Below are 24,876 nucleotides of genomic sequence, written 5' to 3' on the forward strand. Positions count from 1 at the left end.
ACAGAAAGTGTCAAAATGCCTAGAGGTGTGCAGCAAGTCTTGATCTAACTAGGAGTTGCATCCAAATCCTCTGAGTGCTAGTTCTCTCTTTTCATGAAAAGATTACATGTCTTTTCATGTCTCTGCTTTTTTCTTGCAGATATTTTGTTTCTCTAAAGGCTTATGCCTCTGTATACCCATCTTTCTACTTAAAAAATTCTCTCTCTTCAGTAATTTCTTATGTGTGAATGTTATTCAGATGATGTGGAAAAAACTGTGTGATATTTAATGAGTCTATAGCAGTTAAAATTAATTTCCAAATTCTGCTTTCAGTGAAGTCAGTGGAAGTTTGAACGTGGCATCAAATGAGACAGGCCCAATGTTATAAACTACAGGAAGAAAAACATGGAGGATAGAGTGTGCATTGTTTTTTTTCTGGTATAGAGGAGAATCAAACTTTTTATAAGCATATGTAGTGATAGGAAAAGAGGAAATGGCTTTAATCTGAAAGAGTGTAGGTTTAGATTAGATATTAAGAAACTTTTTGCTGTGATGGTGGTGGGGCACTGGGACAGGTTGCCCAGAGAAGCTGTGGATGTCCCATCCCTGGAACTGTTGGATGCGTTGGATCTGGTTGGATGGGGCTTTGAGCAACCTAGTGTAGTGAAAGCTGTCCCTGCCCATGGCTGGTGGGTTAGAATGAAATGATCTTTGAGGTCTCTTCCAACCCAAATCATCCTATGAATCCATGATAAGGATCATGTATCCAGGTGAGTGAATAGACCAAATCTGTCCTCTAGCCAATGCCCTTAAAACAAGTACCAGAAAGCAAAATGAATTATATAAATGCTCTGCTCAGCTGCCTTTGGCAGTTAAAACATTTATTTTTTTCCATGAAATGCTTCCCAGATCCTAGAGACAGGCACAAACAAGCCCCTAGAACTCTGATATTCACACAACTGCAAATCACAACCAGACATGTTAGTGTCTCATCTTCCTAATGAGCTGATCCAAGAATCTCAACTCTGATGCCCCAAACCTTGGAGAAGTAGGGGTTCACACCCAGACACAGACAGAGTAATTCAAACCCAATAGTAGTGCACATCTGGAAGAAATGTTTTGTCCTAGTGTACCTTTATAAGAATACTTTTCTTAGAAAAAACTGCTACCAAAGGTCTGTCTAAACTCAAAGGCAATTTTAAAAGTCATTAATATAATTCAGGAGAAAACTTAAAAAGAGGTTGAAGGTGACCTTTATCTTCAGACAGCTCCCTAATAACCAATAGCTGTAGGATTTCTGAGATGAAGGTTGCATTCAAGCATTCAAACAGCTGAAAATGTATCATCAGGGTCAATGCACAAGTTGTTGTTGTATGGAACATATTGGTCAAAGCAATTTAAAAGTGTTTTAAGATTCATCCTCACCTCCCTCCAGCAAAATTTCATTTTGATTTGAGTAAAAAAGTAGAAATTTTCAGCTTTGCTATAAAAATGCTAGAGCTTGTTGTATTTAATGATATGACTGTGTCTGCGTACAAATCAAAATGCAGCTTTCAGAGGAGTTCCTCAGCACAGTGTGAGAAGGGTGAGAAATGTGTCAGCGTGAGTGTGGGCTCAGTTCAGACTCTGCTTGAGTTTGTAGGAGGAAACAGAAACTTAACTGACAATAAAAGTTTCCAAAGGGCTCATTTACCTAAATCAAACCATTACAGCTGTAAACAAGTCTCCCCTAGAGGTGCTGAGCTGTGCTGTGCTGTGCTGTGCTGTGCTGTGCTGTGCCGTGCTGTGCTGTGCTGTGCTGAGCTGAGTCAGTGAAAAACCTTCATGAGGAGCTGGAACAGAGCTGGGTGATGGGCACAGTGCTGTATTACCAAGGAGCCTGCTCTGATACCAGATCAGTGTGGAGCTTCTGGTCCCGGATTTAATTGCCTATGTCAACATCCTCATCTATTTGATTAGGACAGTATTTTCCTTTCTTAGTATGGCCATCAAGAGTTAGTGCTTGTAGGATACTATACAGATCTCAGAAGAAAGGCTACTGCACTTTCTAATATGTTTTCTAAAGGAAACAGTGACATCCATAAAGTAGATGACTGCCCTCAGTGTTTTGTTTTCTTTTCTCTCTAGATTTAAGGATAGCTTTTTCTTAAATCACAGTTACATGCTTCTGTTTTTCTGGCTGATAGAGCAGCAGACAAACAACTCTCAATGCAAAGGTTTTTTCTAATTCCTCCTGAGCACAAAATATTCTTCACTAAAAAGCCATTTTCTTCTTCCACAAATAGCAAATCATAATAATATACCTGCATGTGCAGGAAGATTTTGGCTTAGGACTTCTTTGCCAATGTTTTGGAATTCTACACACATATAAAAGATTCCCCTTACTTTCTAAACCTAACTTCCTATTGAAAATAATCTTTTAAATGGAGTAACAATAGTTCCTTAAAAAAGGTGAAAAGTACAGGTCCTCTTTTTTTCTTTTGATTTAAGCTCCACTGGAAGATCTGTTATGATCATAATGGTGATGGGTTTTAATAGTGAAGGAAAACACAGGTGATTTTCCCCCCTGTGTGAAGGAAGAAGCATTTGGCCACATCCCAGGGATTATGGGAGAAGAACTGAACAGCAGAGTGTATTGGAAGGAGACATTCCATGGGTACCACTGAAATGATTCCAACTGTAATTAACGATCCCAGCAGTTTCAAAATACAGGTGCATGTACATTTGGGAATGAGAGAAGGATCAAATTACAACCTGAGTCACTTGACAAACTTGTTTTACCCTTCCAGTTATGCAAGCCATTTTGTGACTCAGCAGCTATACAAATCTGTTCTCCAATGACAAGACAAATCAGTTCTGCAGCTGAGTCACTCAGAGCAGGTCTTTGCACACTGATAAATTCAGCAGTCAGCCACGATATGGAAAAGATCGTGGAGTCTTTATTCCCTATATGACATAGAATAAACATATTTTATAGCAGAAAATCTGCAGCTCATCTTCACACAAGGAACTCATTGAATGGGGGAGAGAAAAGCTGGCATGGGATTTCACTGACCAATGTTCATAGTCCTTAAACTAAAAGAAATCAGATTTTTTTTTCTGATAGTGTTTTCCATTGTGTATTCATCCCTTACTAATAAAATTCACCTGACAGCTAGCTGTCATTTCAAATGTAGTTGAGAATTAATTTCTTTGTCTTTGACTTTTCCTTCAAGGTTTGCAAATGATTTCCTACATGTTTGAGTGTGACAAGGTGTCATGACAGCTACAGGCAGTCACAGATTCATGCACACATTGGTTTGGGAATCTGCCCCAACCTGTTCCTTGAATGCTGACTTTTTGATGGCACCAACAGTAAGCTTTCCTTACCCTTCAGGCTTGATCCTTTCGAGGTGCCAAGTATGAATGACTGCTGCCAATGGATTTAGCACTTGAAATACCTAAGCCTAAATTCTTAAGTCTGCTGGCAGAACCTCTAGACTGCATTTGGAGCTTAAAGTGAAGAACCCACTGGATAGACTGCACTTCTCCTTCTCTGCCTGTTAAAAATATATCCCATTAATCCTCTTCAAAACCAGGTGTCTTTATGCCCAGAGGTATCACAAATAGCCACGATAGCTGATGTAACAATAGCACCACGAGGCTGTGAACAAGGCCCCATTGGGTGAGTACAAAAGGGGAGATCGTGAAGTTACAAAAGGCTGAAAAAGATAGAGAAAAGGGAACGGACAGTTATGGTTTTCAAATGTCTGCATTTCATACTGAAGGCTTTTCCACAAATGGGCTGCAATACACAGCTGTATGTGAATACTAAATCATCTGTGCTTCACAACAGCTATTCTGAGAGACGCATCAGTCATCGTCAACACGATCTACGCACATCCTGTTGGGGCTCTAGATGGCAACCCCGGTGCCAGCAGTTTTCACAGTGCTTTTCTTAAAGCCTCTTTCCCTGCAATCAAGTATGTGAATATTTCAGCTCTAATCTTCGAAAATTAAATACCTTCAAACGCCATAAAAATAAATACTTTCAAACATTTATGGAGAAGAGCAAATACAAAGTGAAATACAGAAGATCAAAATGCAAAAAGAAAAAAAAAAAGAAAGCAAACAATACATGCTACCTAAAAAAAGCAGCAAAAGAAATCACATCTTTGAAAGCTTACTTAAAAATATCCAGGTTTGGGTAATTTTTTTGTCAAGTAGTTTTTGGTTTTTGTTTGTTTCAAAGTTTCTTAGTCTGCATGGTGCTGAGGAGGTAGGAAGAAATATTACAGTCTAAAGAGATAGTATCTTTTTGCTGTACTCCTTGAATGCTTGCTTTCCAAAATCAGCAGTTCTCCTTCAAGCTCTCAAATCACATTCCAGAATGTATAGATGAGATGGTTATCATCACACATTACTAACATTGCCTAATCCTCACTATAAATACCTTGCTTCCAGTTGCTTATTCCTTGCCAAGTCTCTACACTCTGGGTTTATTTTTCATTTTGAGGATCCAGTCACTTAAGCAATTTTCAGCTTGAGATGAATTAAGACATTCCCAACAATGAAACCAGCAATCAAAAAGACATTTATTATGAGTTACTAAGAGTTGTGATTTGAACATATTAATTTGTCTATGGTGGTTGGTGTTGTGAAAAATTATGTTCTATTCGCCTTAAAAGTAATAAACAGCAATGCTTTGATAAAGCTGAAGGTGAGATATGTTGCATGATCTTATTAGCGAGAGCTTTACTTTCACAGTAAATGCAAGAGGCTTATGTACATTTCTTATTTCAAATAAGGAAGTTCCCAACCCAAGTTGAGAAACAACTGGTTTATATAGCAGCCTTCCAGTACTCAAAGGGGACTTACAAGAAGGCTGGAGAGGGATTTTTTTAGCAGGGTGTGTAGTGATATGACAAGGGAAAAGGGCCTTAAACTGAAGGAGGGTAGACTTAAACTTGATTCTATAGTTCTGTGGTGAACTGGTGGTGATTGGCCATTTCCTAGAGACACATGGAAGGGACAGTTATCTTCTTCCACCTGCAGGGATACTAATATCCTAAACATCCATTGCTGCCCCCTCTCTCCTTTGCTGTTTGTCCCACGAGCAATCCACTGTCTGAAATTTCACAACATGAATTAATACAACACACACCAAATAAGCAAGCTGATGACTCACCCATATCAATGGCTCCATGCTTCTCCTGCTCTTATTTTTTACTTTTATGAACTGACTTGCTGTGCAGTAACAGATGAGCTGCCCTTGTGCACAATACAGATGACGGATTTTTTTGTCTAGATAAGGGTGATGACACCAATGTCCTCTGTGCTTACTGCAGAGGAGGAGGTGAAATGATGAATACTTGTGCACTATGTGTGATGGGGAAAGCTAGAGAGAGAAAAGGCTGGCTGCAGATACGCTTCCCTGTACAGAACACTTCTAAGTAGTGTTCTGAAGAAATCAGTATTTTTAAAGCATGATAATTATATGGTAGATAAAAAAAGAAACAGCTGCATTAAGCATCTTCACATCAGACTTAAAAAAAGGGAAGTCACTTCCTCTGTTCTTACTCTTTCTTGCACACAGAAAGCAAACAGTGATATGATATACACTCAATGGCCAAATCCTTCTAATTTAAATTTGTGTATATTTCTAATATTCAAAATATTAGCCTATTTAAAGATGATCCTTTCATCACTGCTACTTTTGTATACCTCATTGAACACAATTAATAGCTGTATTAGCTATTGCAGTTTATCTGGAGTGAATGAAGAAAAGACACGCAAAGAAAATGGGCAGGATACAGCTGCTTCTTGGATAGTCCTGTAGTCTTCCCCAGTTTTGTTGTGTTTACTCTTATTACTTCATTTTATTTCCAAATGCATGACAAGAACAAACCTTTCTCATTACAAACACATATATGGACACAAGAAATTTCAATTCACCTGGTAGACTATTACTGGCTCTACTTTTATCCTGAAGAGGCAACTAATCACATTAGCAGACAGGTTTTTATCCTCAAAGTGATGGCTCTGGAATAAAGAACTTTCCTCTAAACAAGTGAGAGCTGCCTCTACCAGGCCTCTGTTGTGCTCCATCTCCCTCCACACCACATTCCTCAGATCACCACATTATTTGTGTCTCATCTGTAAGCGCTGTGCTACTGACCCCTACTGCCTCTCTGCTTTTAGGGTGCTCCTGCACCTCGCCAGGAAATTCTCAGTGGCACCTAAATTAAGCTAATTCGATTGAGCTGCACACCTAAGGCACACAGCTGTTATTCAGACCCATACAGAAGGCGTAGAGCATCACAGTGATATTCACACACAACTGATGGAGTGTGAAGCTACAAGGCCCAGTCTCTGTGATCTCTAAGCTGCTCCTAGGCAAGAGAGCGTTAGTGCAGGTCACAGGTCTCCTCCGTTTGACAACTCTCCAGCAGTGAATTTCTCCAGCTGCAGTCCGATTCAAGATAATATGATTGATTACGTTGATACAGAGCAGCATAAAGTGTATGCCTTCAATGCTAGGATACACAGCAGTTCTTCTTTCCTGATTTTTTTACTCCACATTCTTCCAATCTACAGCTTTGGCAGAGAAACAGCCATACAACCCTAAAACAGCTTTCAGATGCTGGAGTATTTAAGCACTATAAAATCAAAGCAATAACAAAACATAGTTTCTAATAGTGGAAGAAAGTTTGAAACTTAACCATGCTTGCAAGGACTGTGTTTCCTCTGACCCAGAAGCAGCCCAAAGGCTGCGGCTGGCTGCAGAGTGAAGGCATATTCTTACCCTGTAGCAAAATCATGATTCTGACTACAAGGCAAAGAAATCAGGGAGTTTACATAGTGGTAAAAGAGGCTTGCTTATGAAAAATGTTTTTTTACAGGATTTTTGAGAAAAGCAGCAAAATTGTCTCCTACCTTTTACAGGGCCAAAATAAGAGCTTTCTGAGGCTGATAATGTTCATAGGCTATAACAACATTTGAGAAACTACGTCACAGTTCATGTGGTAACATGGGAAATCTGAAAAAAACCCCCAAAATATGCAATTAGAAAAGTGTAACTTTTCTACCCTAAAATTTCTAAGTGGTAATGTGACTTCTGCAAATAATGATCTAAGAACCCCTGTTTTAGCAGAAGCAACATATTTTTAATGAAATACATACTTTAAAAAAAAAATCACACGCCACATAGACAACGGTTTTTATCATTATTTAATTTCCAGCACCAATCTTGCCAGACTAATCCAATCTCAAAAATTTTTTCCTCACTGTATTTCTAGGATAAATCAACATAGAAGAATAGAGGAATTTCTTGGGGAGGGGCGGAACCACACAGGCATGTCTCCCCATTTTATCATCTTTCTGGGTGTGTATTTGATTTATCTATTATGATTGTAACATCCTTTTGTTTGGAGGGTATTTATGTCTTCATACTTCCACCCACAGAGTCAGTAGGGAATTCAAAAATTTGGTTATATCTTGCAGTGGGAAGCCACTGACATTTTCTTTCTTGATCCAGCAGCCCCCTCTACCCTTTTTCTCTACATTTCGGAGGAGCAACAAACCATACGGTTTTTATGGAAGAAGAATTTTTGCAGCTCCAACCCTGACACCCTGTGGCTTCCACAGTTCCTTACATCCTCCCGGTGTCTCCAGCTTTTGAAATCTGTCTTGAAGGGATACAATGTTACTCTCCAAAAAGATAATTTCAGCACTTCAATCAATACATTAATGTGATTTCCATAAGTAAGCATCCATTATTGCATAGTCTGATAATGATATTTAATGGTAATCAGTACAAAAACCTTGACATATCCCAAAATGCTACTTTTCCTGGAATCCTAGTCATACAAGCATATTACCACTGAGAAAATTCTCTCTATATATATCTGAATCTCCTTTCCCCACTTATTTAGTATTCCTAAATTTGAAATGAAAGTGCCTGAGTGCAGGCATTCCTTTTGTATAAAATGGACCTAATAAGAAAAAGAAGGCCCGACAACAGATTTTACTTTTATTATAGAAGAAATGAAGAGAAAGTGAATATAATCGAATATAATTATTGAAAGCTAGCAGATGAAACTTCTTTTTAGAGTGAAATTGAATTTAAGTAATTACTTGTAAATAATTGTGAGTTGCCTGTCAGCTGGAAATTTTACTACATATTTTTTCTTCCTTGCATTGGTAAGCTTGTCTGGTAGCCTCAGAGGTTTTTGACCAAAGCCAATATAGAATGAAGTTTTGGTGTGTTTCCCTGGGCCACTGGATGCCTGAATGCAGCATTTTAATTTGGCCCACTAATAATTTACTGAACATTTCAGACTTACACTTGTCATTCAGGTTTGGTTTTGTTGTTTGGTTTTTTTTTGGTTGGACTTTTGTTGTTATTGTTTCATTGTTTTGGTTGGTTGGATGTTTGTTGTGGTTGGCTGTGTTTTTGTGCTTAGTTTGGTATTTTTGTTGTTGTTGTTAGTTTTGTTTGGTTTTTTTTTTTAAGAAGAACTCTTACACCTGTTTAATGCAGTTATTACTCCTAGAAATGGCAACATCTGCAAGAGACGGATAAACTCCTGGGAATCTTTTCTCCTCCAAAGACTGAGTATTTTAATCAATACATCTCCTGGTTTTGAGTTTCCAAGAGGATAATTTCAAAACAGCTGTGAGGGCAGCCCTATGTGTCACTGTGTTGGCATGGAACATCTATTAAAAGCTAGCATTCTTCTTGATGTCCTACTCTTCAGAAAGATGCCATTTTAAAAAGAAATGAAAGCTCTCCCTTGTTAAGAATATGTTTTTGTTTGTCTTTCTGTATGCCCGCATACATAGAAACTCCTAAAGTGTCATGTTTGTTTATTTTTCCTCTTCTGGTCTCTCTGAAAGCAACCACAGAATGCGACTGCTGCAACCAGCTGTGTAATCTGCTTCCAGCTAAGCAAGCCTTGGTAGCAAGGACTCAACAGAGCCTCATAAAAATAACAAAAATAAAAAAATTATAGTCCCCATTTAGTTCTTCGCACAGAAGGGTAGGGACATTTCAGAACGTTGTTTTTACATTGCTTTATATGGCCCTGGTTTTATAAGACATTCACTTTTAAACAAGGGGGAGAGAGTCATCTGGCTGTTCACACAACGTTTCTGTGGATTTCGTTGTGGCTACAGGGCATTTACAAGGACAGGAAGAAATAGCTCAGCCTCCTATTGAAAAATTTCTGGCAATGTGTCTTTCCTATTTTAAAACAAATAATTAAAAACACTAGTAGCACATGAAAGCATGAATCATTTCATGCATTTTAAACTTAACATTATGTAAGCTCTTGAACAGAGCTGGAAAAACTTCTGTTTTGGTGGATGATAAAACTTATTTCAAGCTTGACTTTGACCAAAAAGAAGATAGGCAACACAAGTTATATTTGCTGTGGGTTTTATATCTGCTTGTGAGTTTAACATTCAGATAAAATACTAGTTGAACTGTTAAAAGATATTTTTCAACATTAATATTTAATTTTGACTTAAATCACCTCACCCTGCCCAGCTGCCCGGGGAAGAGTAACTCAGAGCTCTTCAACTTAAAAAGGAGCAGGGATGGGACGTACAGGACCTTCCTCGGTTGTAGGTGGCAGAATTAATCCCACTAAGCTTCTTCTCTTGGGGGGACCTGCAAATGCTGTGCCTTCTTCAGCCCTTCTCTACGCGGACCTGGGTGAGAGTGACCACAGAAAGTGATGTATTGCCCTCTCACCAAGCAAAGAGCTAACGAAAACGGGGTGTTGTGCTGCTCCCGGCGCCTCCTGGATGTTTCTGTGTAGCTTTTCCTTTCTCCATAGCCAGGCTTCCCGTGTGGCTTATTTGGGGAGGGACACCGAGTTGCGGCTTCTACAGAGCCTGTGTCGGGAGCTGGGATTAAGCCGTGCCCTGAAGCGTGAGCCTCGGGGCTTTGCTTTCCTGTTTTCTGACACCTCTGGCAGGAGAGACTTTTTGTTGTTGTTCCCCATGATCCACTAGGTGGGTATTTCCTAGCCACATTTGACAGTGCACGGCCCTGGATTCCAGGTGCATTGATCAGTATCAAAGCCGTATCTTTGCTTTACAAGTTGACGGCAGGCTCGAGGCTTTACACCGAGGCTCTGTTGAGCATCTGCCTCGATCTGAGGGGCAGCTCTGCAGCCGTGCTCAGAATTCCAATCTGATCCGGAGCCAGCCCTCACCTACGTGCTTTAAAAGAACCCTGCGTTACAGATGCCGGCCCGGCCTTGTAACTACCTCTTGCTTTACTACGAATTATCCAACTAACATGATCGGCCCGGCAGTAAACTATTTTATTACAGGATCAATATTTAGCTACGCCAGGGCCCGCCCCCGCCGGGCGGGGCGGTGAGACTACAGTTCCCGGCAGGCCCTTCTCGGCGCGCTCCCGTCGGGCCCTGCGGCAGGAACAGCGGCGGGAAGCGCTCCTGCGGGCCCCGGAAAAGGTCCCTGCGCCGAGACCCGTCCGCGCCGCCCGCCCAGGCCCGTTCTCGCCGCCCGCCCAGGCCCGTCCGCGCCGCCCGCCCAGGCTCGTCCGCGCCGCCCGCCCGCTCGCCGCGCCATGACGGACCGCTACACCATCCACAGCCAGCTGGAGCACCTGCAGTCCAAGTACATCGGCACGGGGCACGCCGACACCACCAAGTGGGAGTGGCTGGTGAACCAGCACCGTGACTCGTACTGCTCCTACATGGGCCACTTCGACCTGCTCAACTACTTCGCCATCGCCGAGAACGAGAGCAAGGCGCGCGTCCGCTTCAACCTGATGGAGAAGATGCTGCAGCCCTGCGGGCCGCCCGCCGACAAGCCCGACGAGTCCTGACCCTCCGTCCTCCTGCTCCCGGCCCTCTCTCCCGTGTGGTTCCCGCGAAGGACTGACGGGAGAAGCCTCGCAAAATGCCTGCTTCTGGACTCTGACTGTGCAGTCGTTCGCCCTTTTTCAGGTGGAATATAATAAAGCTTCCTGATCATTCCTAATGTTTGGTTTGGTAGCCTCCTAGTACGAGCTTTTTGTTCCCAGAGGAGTTCTGGTGCTCGGTATCGAGCGTTTCAGTGCGACCATCCGAGGTGAAAGTCTCGGATATCCGAGACAGCATTTTCCCGACTGGGCAGATTGATGCCTTCTTACAAAACTCTGGTTTGGGGGGAGAGAGATGAAGTTTGTTGGTACTCAAAGGGTTTGATTTCCTGGTAGCAATATTATGTGGGGTGGTTTGTGGTATAGCGTCAGTTCCTCTAGTACTTAAAAATCCCAAAACGGCTTTAAACACTATTTTCTTGTCTCATCTTCCTCTTTCCTGTGTGTTTGAGTTTTTCTAACTTCGATTATTTCTGATACAAATTAGCTACTGTTTTTAACTCCTTATTCTTATCCAGTAACCTAGCACTCCAACAAAGATACTAATATTGGGTTGGGCTCTGTTAATACGGAATAAGAATATAAGGGTAACTTACTACTACATAGAAGTAAAATGCAGTCTTAGCTCAGATTGCATACTGAACAGATGTTGATTCTGATTTGTCACTTAAAATAGGATGTTTGCTTACAGTAAAAATAAGTTTTGAGTTCTAAAAGATGGAAAGACCTCAGCCCAAAACTCTTGAGATATGTTGCTTGGTGAAATAAAATGCTCTAATTTTTGGCATGTTTGTTTGTATTAACATTGAAGGGGAAAGTCCAGTGTCTTGTGGTCCTGTTAAGACACTGTGCAAGCTTATAAATGATTTTTTTCAGAAACCGACGATCTCAAGTAGGTACATTCATCTTCTGATGAATTCAAAGATGACGTTTTTCAAACTTAGTTGCACATAGTAAGATGAAGACATGGGTGAAGTGGTTGGAAAGACATTTTATCTGCAAGTTTTTTGGGAACTGTTTCAGTTCATCCAATAAATAAGGGGACTATGTAAAAAACTGGTTTTCAGTTTGCCTGCAAGCTGGTGCAGGTAATTTGAAAAGCATCTGTTCCTCACATGCTGGGGAATAGGGCTGAAAGGTAAGTTGAGTTTAAGCACTTAGGCATAGGTGTGCAAGGAAGTCTTGTAAAAAACTGGGCAAAATTTGCATCTATACAAAACAGGTTTCCTGTTAAGTTTAACAGTTCCTGTGCCAAATCTTAGAAACTTGCCTTCCATAAGGTGTCTCTGCTGGCAGCCAGCAGGCAATTGGTGTGTGTAACACGGGGTGGCAGAGGGGCTTGAGCCTTAGTGCTGGGCCAGCAGTTGGAAAAGCTGGACTGACAGCTGAGAATAACAGGTGCTTTTGTAGTGGTTTGCAAGCTGAACTTGAAACCTCTTGTGAACAGGTTATCCTACAATAAGGATAAACAGCAAGCATGCAATTTAATCACTCATGCATAATCACTCATCCTGCATAGATTAAAACTATTTCACAATAGATTTATCTTAGGATAAAATAACAGTTAGCTCTATCTGTAGATATTCTACATGTTGAAATGTGAGCAACAAATATGTGACACATAAGGTTAACACTTCTTTGTGGGTCAGCTCTTCACTATAAAAGCCAACAGCCCTCAGGGACAAGTCAAGATTCCAATGGTGAATGAACTTGCTGGTTCTGGGTATATTTGCTTGGATCCCAGTTAGGCCCTGTTTTAGCATTATTGGAAGATGTTTTCAGTGTGTCTGTACTAAGTAATGATTATGAAGCATTATAAACACTTCCTTAAGAAATTGAGAAAACCAAAGGGAAGCTATAATTCCTAAGAATTCTAGATAAACTTGAAGTGAATTGGGAGACACTGAAGAGTTTGTTTCTGGAGTATGTATTTTGCCTAAATCCCAAATAATTTTAAAAACAGTGATTTCTTTTACATTTTATTACTGAGAGGGTAAAGCCTACCAAGAGCAGAGTAAATTACCTGTTCTGTTGGGATACATCTGATTTTTACCTCTATCCTGATTGAAAACTGACAGATACTGTTAATGTAAATATCAAGCCAATTTATTATGTTCTTTTTACATCTAAGCAATATGGCTTTAATTGAAAAAAAACCAGGTGGATACTTAAAAAAACTGATAAAGCTTTACAACAGGAAAAAGTCAATAGCTTTTGTCAGTGGGGTAGTTCTAAGGTTCCAAGTGTGTATTTCACCTTTTTTTCATAGTGGGTGAATAGAACAGTGGGGGAATCCTAGCACAATACCATCACTTTGTTGCTCGGAATACCTTGATCTTTTTTATTTTCAGATTCATCATAGCATGATAGCAGGATATTAGTTAATATTTGCACAGTGTAGCAATTGCACTAGTAAGCTGTTTTCTGCAGACTGTGAAACTCGGGCCAATTCCTTCATTTTAGCCATGTTCAGCCTAAAACTCAGTTGCTTTTTAAGATCATTTGCATATATTAAACTTTCATAGATGTTGCATGTATTAGGAATGGCGAAAGTGTCGACACAGACTCTCTAGCTTTAAATGCAAAAGAGAGCACTTTTTATTCTTCCAGGTCTTTTGTAGACAGTTCTGAGAAGGTCTAAAAAGGTAAAGCTTTCATTGGTCATCAAACCAACACATCACCATCACTGGACAGTTGGGAACAACACCCCTTGACCATTTCTTGCAAGTATACAACAAGGAGATAAACAACACCTGCAAAGGTTGTTTTCCTTCTCCAAGGACTGTTTGGATTCCTCCTTAGGATTTCTCAGCCCAGAGTGAGAAAGTTGTGTACCTGACTTTCCCACAGGCTCAAGCTAGTGCCTGGAGCCTAAAAATCTCTTATTTGACCACTGTCAGTTCACACACGTAGATGATAACATTTGTAGTCTGTTTTAGCACATGAGATAATTACTTTCTAAAGCTGAGCTTTAAGCAACACTGATTTTTTTCCCCCTTCATCACAAATCAATTAATGCAAAACCAGCACAACAATCCTCATCAGAGCTCCGTTGATTCTTTGATGTTGCACTACTAACTCCATAGGTTTTTTTGTAGTAAAATAAAAAAAAAAAACCAAACAAACCCCAAACATCATCCCCTGTCTCTTGCCCCTGTAAGATCTATTTGCTTTCATGGTACACAAAGGGGTTGTTTCTTGGTTGGTAAAATTTAATCGTGCATTATTTCATTTTAGAACTGCTGTTATAACACATCCGCAAATGCATGCTCTGTGTGCTTTCTGCTGCCCTGATGGCAGCTTAATTGCCCCAAAGAACTTAATTACTTTTAAGATGGATTAAACTGTGGCACATTAATGCAAGTTAGCCATTCTTGTTTGAAAATCGTATTGTTTCTTTATTCCTTGTGTATTTGCCATTTTCCTTTTATATTCATCTCTTTGTTAATTTCAATTATATTTGATTTAGGAAAAATCCCTGGGAATGTAATACAGTTCAGTGTATTCTTTGTTGGATTTTGAAACTGTGCCATCATTGTATGTTATCACAAAGAAATATATCAGGAGGCTGACATACCTGAATGCTTCTGACTGCTCTAGAAGTAGAACTAGAATAACATTTTTTCTTGGGTTCAGATCTTCACCATTTTTCTTTCTCATTTTTATGCCAACTTGGTAATTACTTTTTATTGCAAAAATTACAAAATATGTTGGAATTCCCCTTATAGCACGTAACAGAGTGGTCTCTGCCACAAATAGTTCACAACTAGAATTTACTTTGAAACCCCCATCAAATGGCTGGAATAGTTTACCTCAGATATGTCTACTCAGACTTTCTGATTTTTGTGAAAAAGATATTTAATCCAAATAATTGATGCTCTGATCATGGGTGAATAACTTGACGCTGCCCGCTGTGGCCCGTAACGCCTTAGGCTAGCTCTGCTCACTGGCCGCTTGCAGCGTCAGGAGTGGGGAACGGTCTGGGAGCTGTTTTTCCCAAACCGAACCTTCAGAGCCTTGGTGCCACTCTAGGCTCTGCGGAACATGACGTCGTGGGCTTCGGCGAAGAGAATGGAGGAGACCCAGAGTCCAAGCAGCTTTCCAGGAACAGGATTTATTAAGGGAGAGGGAGCGGTGGCAGGACGAGGGCTGGAAAGGCACACAGGGACCCAAGGACTCTGAGCAAGCAGCACCTCTGTGCACCCCAATTTAAGGAAGGGAGGGTACAAACACAGGAACCAATCAGGGCATCTCAGGGGAGGAGTTGGGGGGAGGGTTTACAATGTTGGGGACCAATAGGAATAACATGTGGGAGGGGCGGGAGTCACAATGCCAATGGGGCTTCGAGTGAGGGATGAATGACAGGGAAGGAGCTAGAACAAAAGGTGGGGTTTACATAGATTGATGGGGTTCAGGGGCAGGAACAGGGTGATGGACAAGGAAGGTTCAGGAAAAAGGGGAGGGGTTTACAGAACTGACAAGCGGGTAAAACCATTACAACTCATGGGGGGAATAACATTAGAAACAAACCATTTAACTTAATAACCAGAACAAAATGAACAGACTGCAACAATAACTGTTTAAACTTCTTGTAAGTTGCAAAACAAAAAAAAATCCATTTTGAGGTGATACATGTAAAATTAGACTTTTAAGCAGGTGAATGACAACAATTTACTCAGATTCAAGAGAGGCATAGTTGTCCCAAGTTTTTTTCCTGCTAGACAGCTGGCTTAGAAGCTCTCAGAATCTGATGCATCACAGGTAATGTTGATATCGGTGCTTGTGGGGCTGCGGTGTAAATCTCATTGCTGAAGTGGAGTTAAGATTAAACTTGCAAAGTTAAGGTTTGTAAACATCCTACAAAACCCTGTGGTTACATTTAATGTTTCTCTTCTTCCATCGGGTTTATAGCTTGACTACATGTGGCACTGGCATAATTGAGCCATGAGGTGCTGAGGACAGACTAGGAATAAACAACTGGATGTGAAAATGTCTTCAGCTGCCTTTTCCCAAAAACCTGTGTGTTTTAGATTCTGAACCAGAAGTCATTATGATCTGTGCAGAAACTATGGGGTAATAACCTGCTGGCTGCTATGTGATTTACTACCTGAGCAACGTGTAAAGCTGAGCACGCATGTAAAGCCCAGAGAATTAGAATTGAACATGATCACAGTGCACAACTGAGCAGACATCGGCTGGCATAGGCAAACAAGTTTTGCATTTCCTCGTGCTTGAGTAGCATGTGAGCGATGTTCTTTTCATACAGCATTAAAAGAAATTGAATCTGCTTTCTAGTTTTTTTAAAAGGGAAATCCTAATAGTTACTAGTCTACCAATCTTCCCTACACTCAATCCTCAGATTTTTAGTATGCATCACAGACTGAAATTTTATTACTTTGATTACTGTCTGAGCTATAGAATTAATGGAGAAGCCAGGGGTATTTTGAGGAGGTAGAATGTTTTTGTTAAATACAGTTTTCCAAAAACAAGCAGTGAGCTTCCAATGCCATTTTCAGGATGAAGACAAAATTAAATTTGAAGCATGTTTCTTCACATACTACCTTTTCCAGTGATAGCATGGCTCCAGTGTTTTAAGTATCCATCTTAACCTTACTGTTCTGATAAGATTTCCTGGAGGAACAACGAACATTAGGAAACTGGTGACTCGAACAGTTCCTGTCCTAATAACAAATGAAAAGTCAAGGAAGAAAATAAAGCAGGCTCTTTCATTCTGTGCTGATCCATGTTTGTGGAGGAAGAGAAGCTAAAGGAACTTATAAGAAAGATAGGGACAAACTGAAAATCAGGGTCTGTTGTGATAGAACAATGGTTTTAAACTGAAAGAAAGTATATTCAGACCAGGTTTAAGGAAGAAATTTATTTTTTTTTTTATGAGAATGGCAAAACATTGTAACAGGTTTCTCAGAGAGGTTGTAGATGCTCTGTCTCTGGAAGGGTGCAAGGCCAGGATGGATGGGGCTCTGAGCAGCCTGGTCTAGGTGAAGATGTTCCTGCTTATTGCAAGAGGGTTGGACTGGATGACTTTTAAAGGTCCGTTCCAGCCCAACCCCTTTTTGATTCTATGATTCTAATGTGAGTGGGAAAAAAATCTCATCTATCAAAGTGTCGTAGTTGGTACCTTTCAAGCTGAGTGAAATAAAGAGTACTTTGTTTTGCTCTGGAAAGGATCAAAGCTGTTGCTAAGGTTGTGGAAGTGCTCTCAGTATCTCTCATATCTTTCCAGTGCAGGGCATGTGACAATGTCACTTTTCAACTGTAAAACCCACAGGCTTTTATGTCATTGTGCTGAAGGATACAGCTTTTTTTCAAATGTCCTTCTGCTGGATCACTGACAAGGCAACATTGCATCTAGAACTTTCAGGCCTTTAGCTGTTACTTCTCTGATGCCCATTTCACAGAACAACCATGGAGTGAAATTAATAAAACAAGTTAAAAAAGACAGAGGATGAAAGAATATGTGGCAGCTGCCCCCCCCATCTCTTTGTGGAAATTGTCTTCACACGATAAGACTCAGAAAGCTCTTGTTCAATCTGTGGAGTAACAAACCCAATGAGAACTAGAGGGGAATGTGTTTCTTTGGAATTCCTTTCACCTTTTTGGTGTGTCTGTAAAGCAACCATCTGGTGAAAACCAAAATAAGCTCTTTTCTGCTGTCATTGCATGATACTGTGATTTCCTGACACGCTGATGATTGCAGATGAGGCTGAGCTGAGACGGGTGCGGGAATTTTCTGAACTTCACAGCATTTCTATTTTATGTCCTATTGGATAAATAAATAAATTGGATAAATAAATATAAAATATTTATTATATATGTATTTAATTATATAAATATTTGAAAAAAAACAAATATGCTGATGAATAAGAATAAGAAATACTTGTGTTTTCTGTTTACTGATGATAGGGTATAAATGCTGATTAGCATAATTCACTTCCCACTTGGACATCTTGAGTGACACACATGCAGATTCAGTACTTCATATTTTAAAAGCCTAAGAGTGCCTTTGGCATTATCAGACCACTGTTTGTGATGGTTTAAGAGACGACAATAACTTGGACAGCTCACTGCTCACCTGTAAGTGCTCCACTGTGCCTTTTGGGGCACCTTTCCACTCATGGGACTAGACTTTGCAAGGTATCAGTGGGTCACACCTGGTTGAGCAGGGCCTCCTTGGGCTATCCTGGGAGTGTGGCAGACTTATCCACAGGCTGGGAAAGTGCTCCCACACCAGAGCTTTGGGACTTTTCTAAGGAGCTGTACTGGCCTTCATACAAGTGTTGTTTAAAGAGCTATGTCCTGCTTTTCATTGCCTGTTAAAATGTTTTCCTTCTAAGGCACTGATTCTGAATCAGCTATTTGCAAACAAATCTGTGAGCACTGCAGCTGGCCTGGGATGAGCCTGGGACGTTGCAGTGAGTGAAAGCTTTGGCAAACAGTTTCCCCAGTGCTCCACTTTGTGATTTTATTCCCAATCTTTTGATTGCTTATGATGAGGCTTTAAAGGAAAGAGACTATCCATATGCTCATCAAACATGTCACAGGAAGCAAGTAGGCTGTATAGGCCTGTAGGATCTCAGCAGCAGGATGACTGGGTGGAAAGTGAAGACTTTGTGGGGCAGTGCAGGCCCACAGGCTGGCTCTGTAAGGCTTTGCTCCCTTGAAGGCTGGGCTTTACCAACCTGCTGAGCAGAGCACTTGAACATTCAGTCTGTTAAGATCCAGGCCTGGATCTTATCCAGCTTTCACTATCTCATCTGGAGATTCTCATTGAATTATGGTGTTTAACCACTCAGTGCCTCTCTGGGTCAGGCCTTTAGATGGCTTCTCTGCCGATGAAGGCTTGTACCCTGCCAGATACTTTGCAAGCAAGGGAGGAGCCCAACAGGACCTGCAATCGAGTCAGAAGAAATGTGTATGTGAAGCTCAGTGGAAAAGAGGATCCCTAGGAAGGCTGATGTAATAATGTCCAGGGACATCTCTTTCTAGCTACATGAACCTCATACCAAAGTTTTGTGGCTGTGAGCTACTGAACATGGGCCTCATCCTTCCCAGGGTAACACTCTGAGCTGCTGCTTGCCTCTCAGAATATGAAGCACGGTGCAGATGAGCCAGTGAAAAGCCAAACTTAAATCACTGGAAACAAATTAAAGCAACATTCCTAACACGTGCTGGTGAGACTGCTAGCACCAGCAAAAAGCTGGGCTAAAGTCAGCAATGTACAAGAACTGTATTATCTGTTGGGCATGATGTATGTTTTCTAAGAAATTAGACACAGAAGCATTGAGAGATCATAGTGCTTAATAATTCTTAGAGGAAGAGATTTTATCCTTCATGCTGTTCTTATGGCAGTTATCTGAAGCTTTTTCTGAAAGCTTATCTACCCCCATACTTCTCCAAGGACATTACCAGAAAAGCTAATGTCATGAACCATGAACAAAGCATTTTTCTTGCCAAAGCTGAGAAGGGACCTTTGGGCGTTGTCACAAAAAGAAAATAAGGGAGGAGGAGAATAAAATGCTTGTTCCTGGCTATTGCTCTGTGGGCATGCACTTTTCCTACAATAAAGATAACTTAAACTGAAGATAAGGGCTCAAGAACAAGTTACTTGTGGTAAAGTAACAATGAGGACATACCTACTGCTCTGTAACTAGTGGACATTGCACATCCTTTCTTTAGGGTTAAATATGGGATCTTCTGCCTCTTTCTGGGAGGAAATTGCCTTGCATCCCTAAGGCACTACAAGGAAAAAATACGGCAAAAAAACTCCCTCCAGAAGTTTCCCCGAAGTAGGTAAATAGTAAATAGTGTGCAGCAAATCCTGAGTTCCCTGGCTCCAACTTCCATGCCTTTGGCATGAGCCATTCAGGGAATCAGTTGCAGTAACTCAGGGTAAGTCTCTTCTGCAGAAGGGTAAAAGTGCCTCGACAGACTGGAGAGCACAGGGCTGCAGAGAATTTACCTAACCCTAAACCTAAACCTAACCCTAAATCCTAACTCTAACCCTAACACTATGCCCTAACCCTAACACTAACCCTAAGCACATGGCGGTGACCATGTGATCACGTGATACGGGAGCAATATGGCGACCGTGACGTTCATTTGGAACAACATGGCAGCATCCATGTTGGGTCGCCGCTGCCCCTGCTCACCACGTGGCCAGGGTGGTGGCGGGAGCGGCAGTTCCGGAGAAAAATGGCATGGTGTACTTTGGGAAAAAATGGTGGCACCTGTGTGGCTGGCTCTCGCCACTCTAGTCCCAAAGCAGGGGAATGGCAGCCGGGACAGCAGCGTGTATTCCAACAGCACCGTGACCATCTGTGGGTCTCCCTGCATCTGTGTAAACAGAAGCACTGTATAAAACCAAACAGGTTAAATTAAAAAGTCCACTGCCAAGGGAAACCTCTTATACCTTGTGAATGGCTTTATTTTTTATGGGTTAACTCCAACACAAAATTGATAATGGTAAGAGACTTTTTTTGCCCCTTATAGGAAATGCATACATCCCACATAGAAGAGCTGTTTCAGATGCTTGAGGACGATGAAATGTGAGTCTGCTCAGTCAGTTGGAAAGAATTTTACTCTGAAGTTTGAGAATGGCACAGTCTCAAGTTTAGTTCTGGAAATACCCTAACACTTAGGTATTTTCAAGGCAGGAGAAAGCATATACATGAAAGAAAAGTATTTGGGGTTTCTGAGCTTCCCTCTTAGGATAGCAAAGATGACATCAGACTTTTACTTCAGCTGGCAAGATGGCTTTGCAGCCAAACATAGCTCAGCAATGAGTAAGCTCCAGGCTGGTTGTTGTATATATAAATCATCTCAGTGGATTTCTGGAACTGATCCTCATTACTTGTTTGCTTTACTTGTACCTTTAAAATATCGGCATTTAGACTGAGTGCAGGCTCCCATCCTGGGCTCATTCATCTCCTCCTTTGCCTCAGAAAAGGATTTTGTTCCTAGTTTGGTGAGAAAATTTGTGCATCCATTTTCTATGCTCTTCTTCAGAATAAAGGCATGACAAAGATATAGGACAGTAGAAATTATTAATTTATGAAATACTTGAATTAAGACGGTCCTCACTCATGTTGGGGATCGTGTTGTTTATTATTTAGCTGTATTATTTCACTGCAATCAAGCACCTAAGCTTTTGCTTTTCTAATTCTGAGGGACAGCAGGCCAGTGGTTTTGTTTTGTCTGTAGTCCTGAGCGCTGCCTGGCAATGCAAGAGAAGCAGTGCTCAGGAAAGGCCAGGAGGGAGGCTCAGGCCTGCTCCTGCCTTCCCTGCTCAGGTGAGTAGTGAGGCATCTGTCCTGGCCACACCTGTCCTATCCCAGGACATCCCATTCCAAAATCCTCTGTGCCTGGACTGGACTAGGTCAAGCCCCCAGCAGCCTGGGCTGGGACAGGGAATTTGCTATGCTCTGCTTTCCATTGCCTTGCATTAACACGTAGATACCTTTTACATCTTTGGTTGCGTCTGGGGCAAAGTTTGGCAAAGGAGTCCACTTTGAACCCTGTGTTCAACAGGGGGGTTTCCCTTATTGCCTTGAATCCCCACCCTTTCTTATCCTTACCCTTCTCCCTGTCTCTGCATAGATAATTTTTGGGTTGAGTTTACTTTTGTGGTGATTGATTTCAGATTTCAGTTTGCTTTTTCTTTGTGTGTTTTACCATCTAATAACCAGTAGAGTGAACCTTGTCAATGAACTCTATCATGCTTTCTCTTTTACCTGCTTTTAGTGATGAGAACTTTTGGGAAATTTAATATGATGCATTTGCTACCTTCTTAGTAGCAGCCATACCTGATACCTGTCACTAAGAAATAGTTTACAAAAAATACCGACCTTCGATTGTGTGATACTTTAGGTGTGATATGGAAACTGCTCAGATAAAGGGACATTTAAAAATCACTATTCTGGAGTTAAGAATATTCCATATAGAAAGCTACAGTAAGCCAAGTTTTGATATGCTGATGTAAAGAAGACTTCTTTGCCCCGTGTTGCTTCTTACGAGGTCCTATGCCTTACAGTTCTTCCAATGTACTTCCCATAGTGCACAATATGATCTGCTGACATTAAGCAGTTCCTGAGGTTGATAATCTCACTTTCACTACAGCCAAAGATGTGCCAATATGTATTCCAGTCTCAGTGTCACCAATCTATTTTTTTCTGTTTCCTGGCAGTGCAAATTTTTTTACAATATTTGGACTTTACTCATTATTGCAGAGGCAATGGAAGTCAGGAGCAGCTAAGGAATACAAGCCTGGGAGCCTATACGGTCCCAAAAGAATAGGATGAGTTTTGTCTGTCCTTTGATGGCTGTGAAACAGACCAAAGAAAAGAAAACATGCTCCAAACACAACACATCCTGCCCGAAAGAAGAGACAAGTTTGCAATTCCTGTTCTGCTAGAAGGAGATAAGGAAGGCTTTTGAAAAAGTAATTATGAAACAGTAATTATGGATGCATGGAGTATTTTAATGGATTCAAAAGCACATGCTCACTGTGTTCACCTGATTTTTCAGTTGCAGGGGCTTCCTATTATCTTAGTTTCGGTATGTATGGGAAGTAGAAAGGGACATGAACAAAGATGGTATATTGTAGTACACACGTAGAAAGTTTTTAGAGGTCAGATGTATTCTGAAAATCTTGCAGGAATTCTAGAATGATGAGCAATAGTTCAAGGTTTTGGTCACAGCCTTTCAACAAAAAGTGAAATCTGTCGCAATCAGGGACAGCCTCTAGGTGGCACTTGAGTATAGAAAGTAAGAGCAAGGTTTGGGATTGGATAACCTAAGAGTTTTCATGATACAGTGCTATTTTGGGAGAAGTTAATTGTTTAACTGATTAATGGGTTATTTCCTCATGGAAGCAAATATAATCCATCTTCTGGTATTTGGTATTCTGAGTAAACGATCTGATTGTCTGACATAAGTTGATGCTTGAGTAATTTATGGGACTACCAAAAGAAGAATTTTAAATATATGATATTGATAAGAAAAAGAAATGTCAAAAAGTTAAAGTCAGTCTCCGATTTCTTTAATAATAAGAGACCAGTTGTGCAAGATGTCCTGCAATAAGATTATTGCATGTTGAGTTCTAGATTTCTAGTGCTTTGAAAGCAAGTCATAGGGACTAACTATGCCAGAAAGCTGGTGTGCCCCAAAAATGTGGATATTGGCAGTAGAAATATCTGTATGTACTTCTTTTGGAAATCTAAATGTCTGTGGCAACTTCTCAAAGATCTGAATGTCTTTGAACTGAGAAGATTTCCATGTTAGTTCAATCCTTGAATTGTTTCCTAGTCCTGAAGCTAGTGTCCTCAGTTCAGGGGAGGGCACATGAGCAGTCCTTCCTCAGAAGAGAGTTTTGCATGTGTTTAAGAATGTCCTTTATCCTCATTGACTATGTTGAGCCATGTTACCATTTCAAAGTGTTTCCCAGAATAGGTACAGGACCAGTTATGACCGTGGGTCTTCTTTTTCTTGTGTTTTATCACCTTTTTGTGAGTGATTGTTCTCACAAAACAAATTCTGTAATGCATAAAACTTATTTCACAGTCTACTACAGTTTTTACTTACAGCCCAAATGCAAAAGATTCTTACATTAAAATTCAGCAAAACACTTAAAGAAACCTACTATTTTTTCCCTCCTATTTGAACATATTTCCAGTTTAAGGTTTTAAAATGTTTTAAGGAAATCAAGTCTTAGTCATCTTATTTATGCAGAGATGCGAAGCAAGGCTGGACCTACAAAGTGGCACAATCCCAGGATCTGATATTAACAGGAAATGTAAGACTCTTTTCATTTTAAATGGGCTGAAGTTATTAGGAAAGTGACATGAACACACACTTGTATCTCAGATTGTGTACTGATATTTTCAATATAGTAGAATATATATTTATTTTGCAACGTGAGGAAATGAAGGTAAACTCATTTTATTTCACTGCCAGAAAAAGAGGTTTCAGAAGCCATAGGTTCAAATTTTATGTCCAGACAATGAGGTCATGAACCCTCTGAAGAAAAATTTTATTGTGTTTTCATTTAAGTTAGTGCTTCTTGAGCAGCATTTCCTGAAGTAGAGCTAAACCTCTACTGAAGTTTTCCAGTCTTCAGGAGTAGAATGCTAAGTCTTTTTTGAAAGGAGGTTATCATTTGGAAAACTCTTACGTTCACAGAAAACTTCTGGTACTTTGCCATAGGATGGCAGTGTAACAGCACATGGTGTTAAGTCTGAATTTTCTGAAGTGTTCTTGAAACGCTGGGTATTGAAGATAGAATTTGTCTGCAACTAAGTGCAGCTGTGTTGCTTTTTAACTTTTCAAAATACCATTGTTCCCCTTGTATGGGTAGTGCATCTTTGCATATGTTTTATTTAAATTGTTTTCCTTTTGTGCTGTTTATTAGCTATACAATAAACTCTTATTAAAGAGTAATGAGTCTCCTGGATATCCCTATTGTATCATATGGTTAATAGTATTTTATTTGTAGACTACTTCCCATCATCTTTTCAGAAAAGTAATTTATTCTTTAAAAGGTTCATGTTTTGTTTCAGAATTTAATTGTTGATGTGATTCATCTGGTGTATTTTCTGGTTGTTTTTCTTTAAGGGTTGGGGTTTTTTTATAAAATCAGTTTGCAGACTTTAGTTTGTAGTCCTTTATTAGGTTCTCATAACTCTTTCAGTCTTCAAGCCTATCTTTATAAACATTATTGTTTATCTCTCTGGGATATTTTATTTTTCAGTATTTTATTAATGTTCGGTTCTTTCCATGTTTTCACTGCCTTGGATTCTTACTCTTACTTGAGTAAGAATCACTATTGTCAACAAAAGAGTAGTAATTTTTTAACTTGGGGAATACTTTAATAGTTGTATTGCAAATATGGTGTTGTGAATCCTTGCTGTTACCTGTTTCTAATCAATCTTTTGTGGAGTCTTGCTAGACCTTCTCTGAAGATAGCTGAGAGATAAATTAACCAGTGTAAGTTTGTTTGCCTG

At 40.4% G+C, this 24,876-nt stretch overlaps 1 protein-coding gene across 1 annotated transcript; it reads left to right on the forward strand.

Moving 5' to 3' along the window:
• Positions 1-10,485: 10,485 nt before the first annotated feature.
• SF3B5 (splicing factor 3b subunit 5) lies at positions 10,486-11,645 on the forward strand. The gene has a single exon (XM_015621466.2). It carries the CDS (start codon positions 10,562-10,564, stop codon positions 10,820-10,822), a length of 261 nt encoding a protein of 86 aa, XP_015476952.1. The 5' UTR covers positions 10,486-10,561; the 3' UTR covers positions 10,823-11,645.
• The last annotated feature ends 13,231 nt before the right edge of the window (positions 11,646-24,876 follow it).

The sequence above is a fragment of the Parus major genome, chromosome 3 (genome assembly GCF_001522545.3).
Source record: "Parus major isolate Abel chromosome 3, Parus_major1.1, whole genome shotgun sequence".
Lineage (NCBI taxonomy): Eukaryota > Metazoa > Chordata > Aves > Passeriformes > Paridae > Parus > Parus major.

What these genes read in the sequence shown, in the direction of transcription:
- SF3B5 (XM_015621466.2), top strand. Translation starts at nt 10,562, where the DNA reads ATGACGGACCGCTACACCATCCACAGCCAGCTGGAGCACCTGCAGTCC.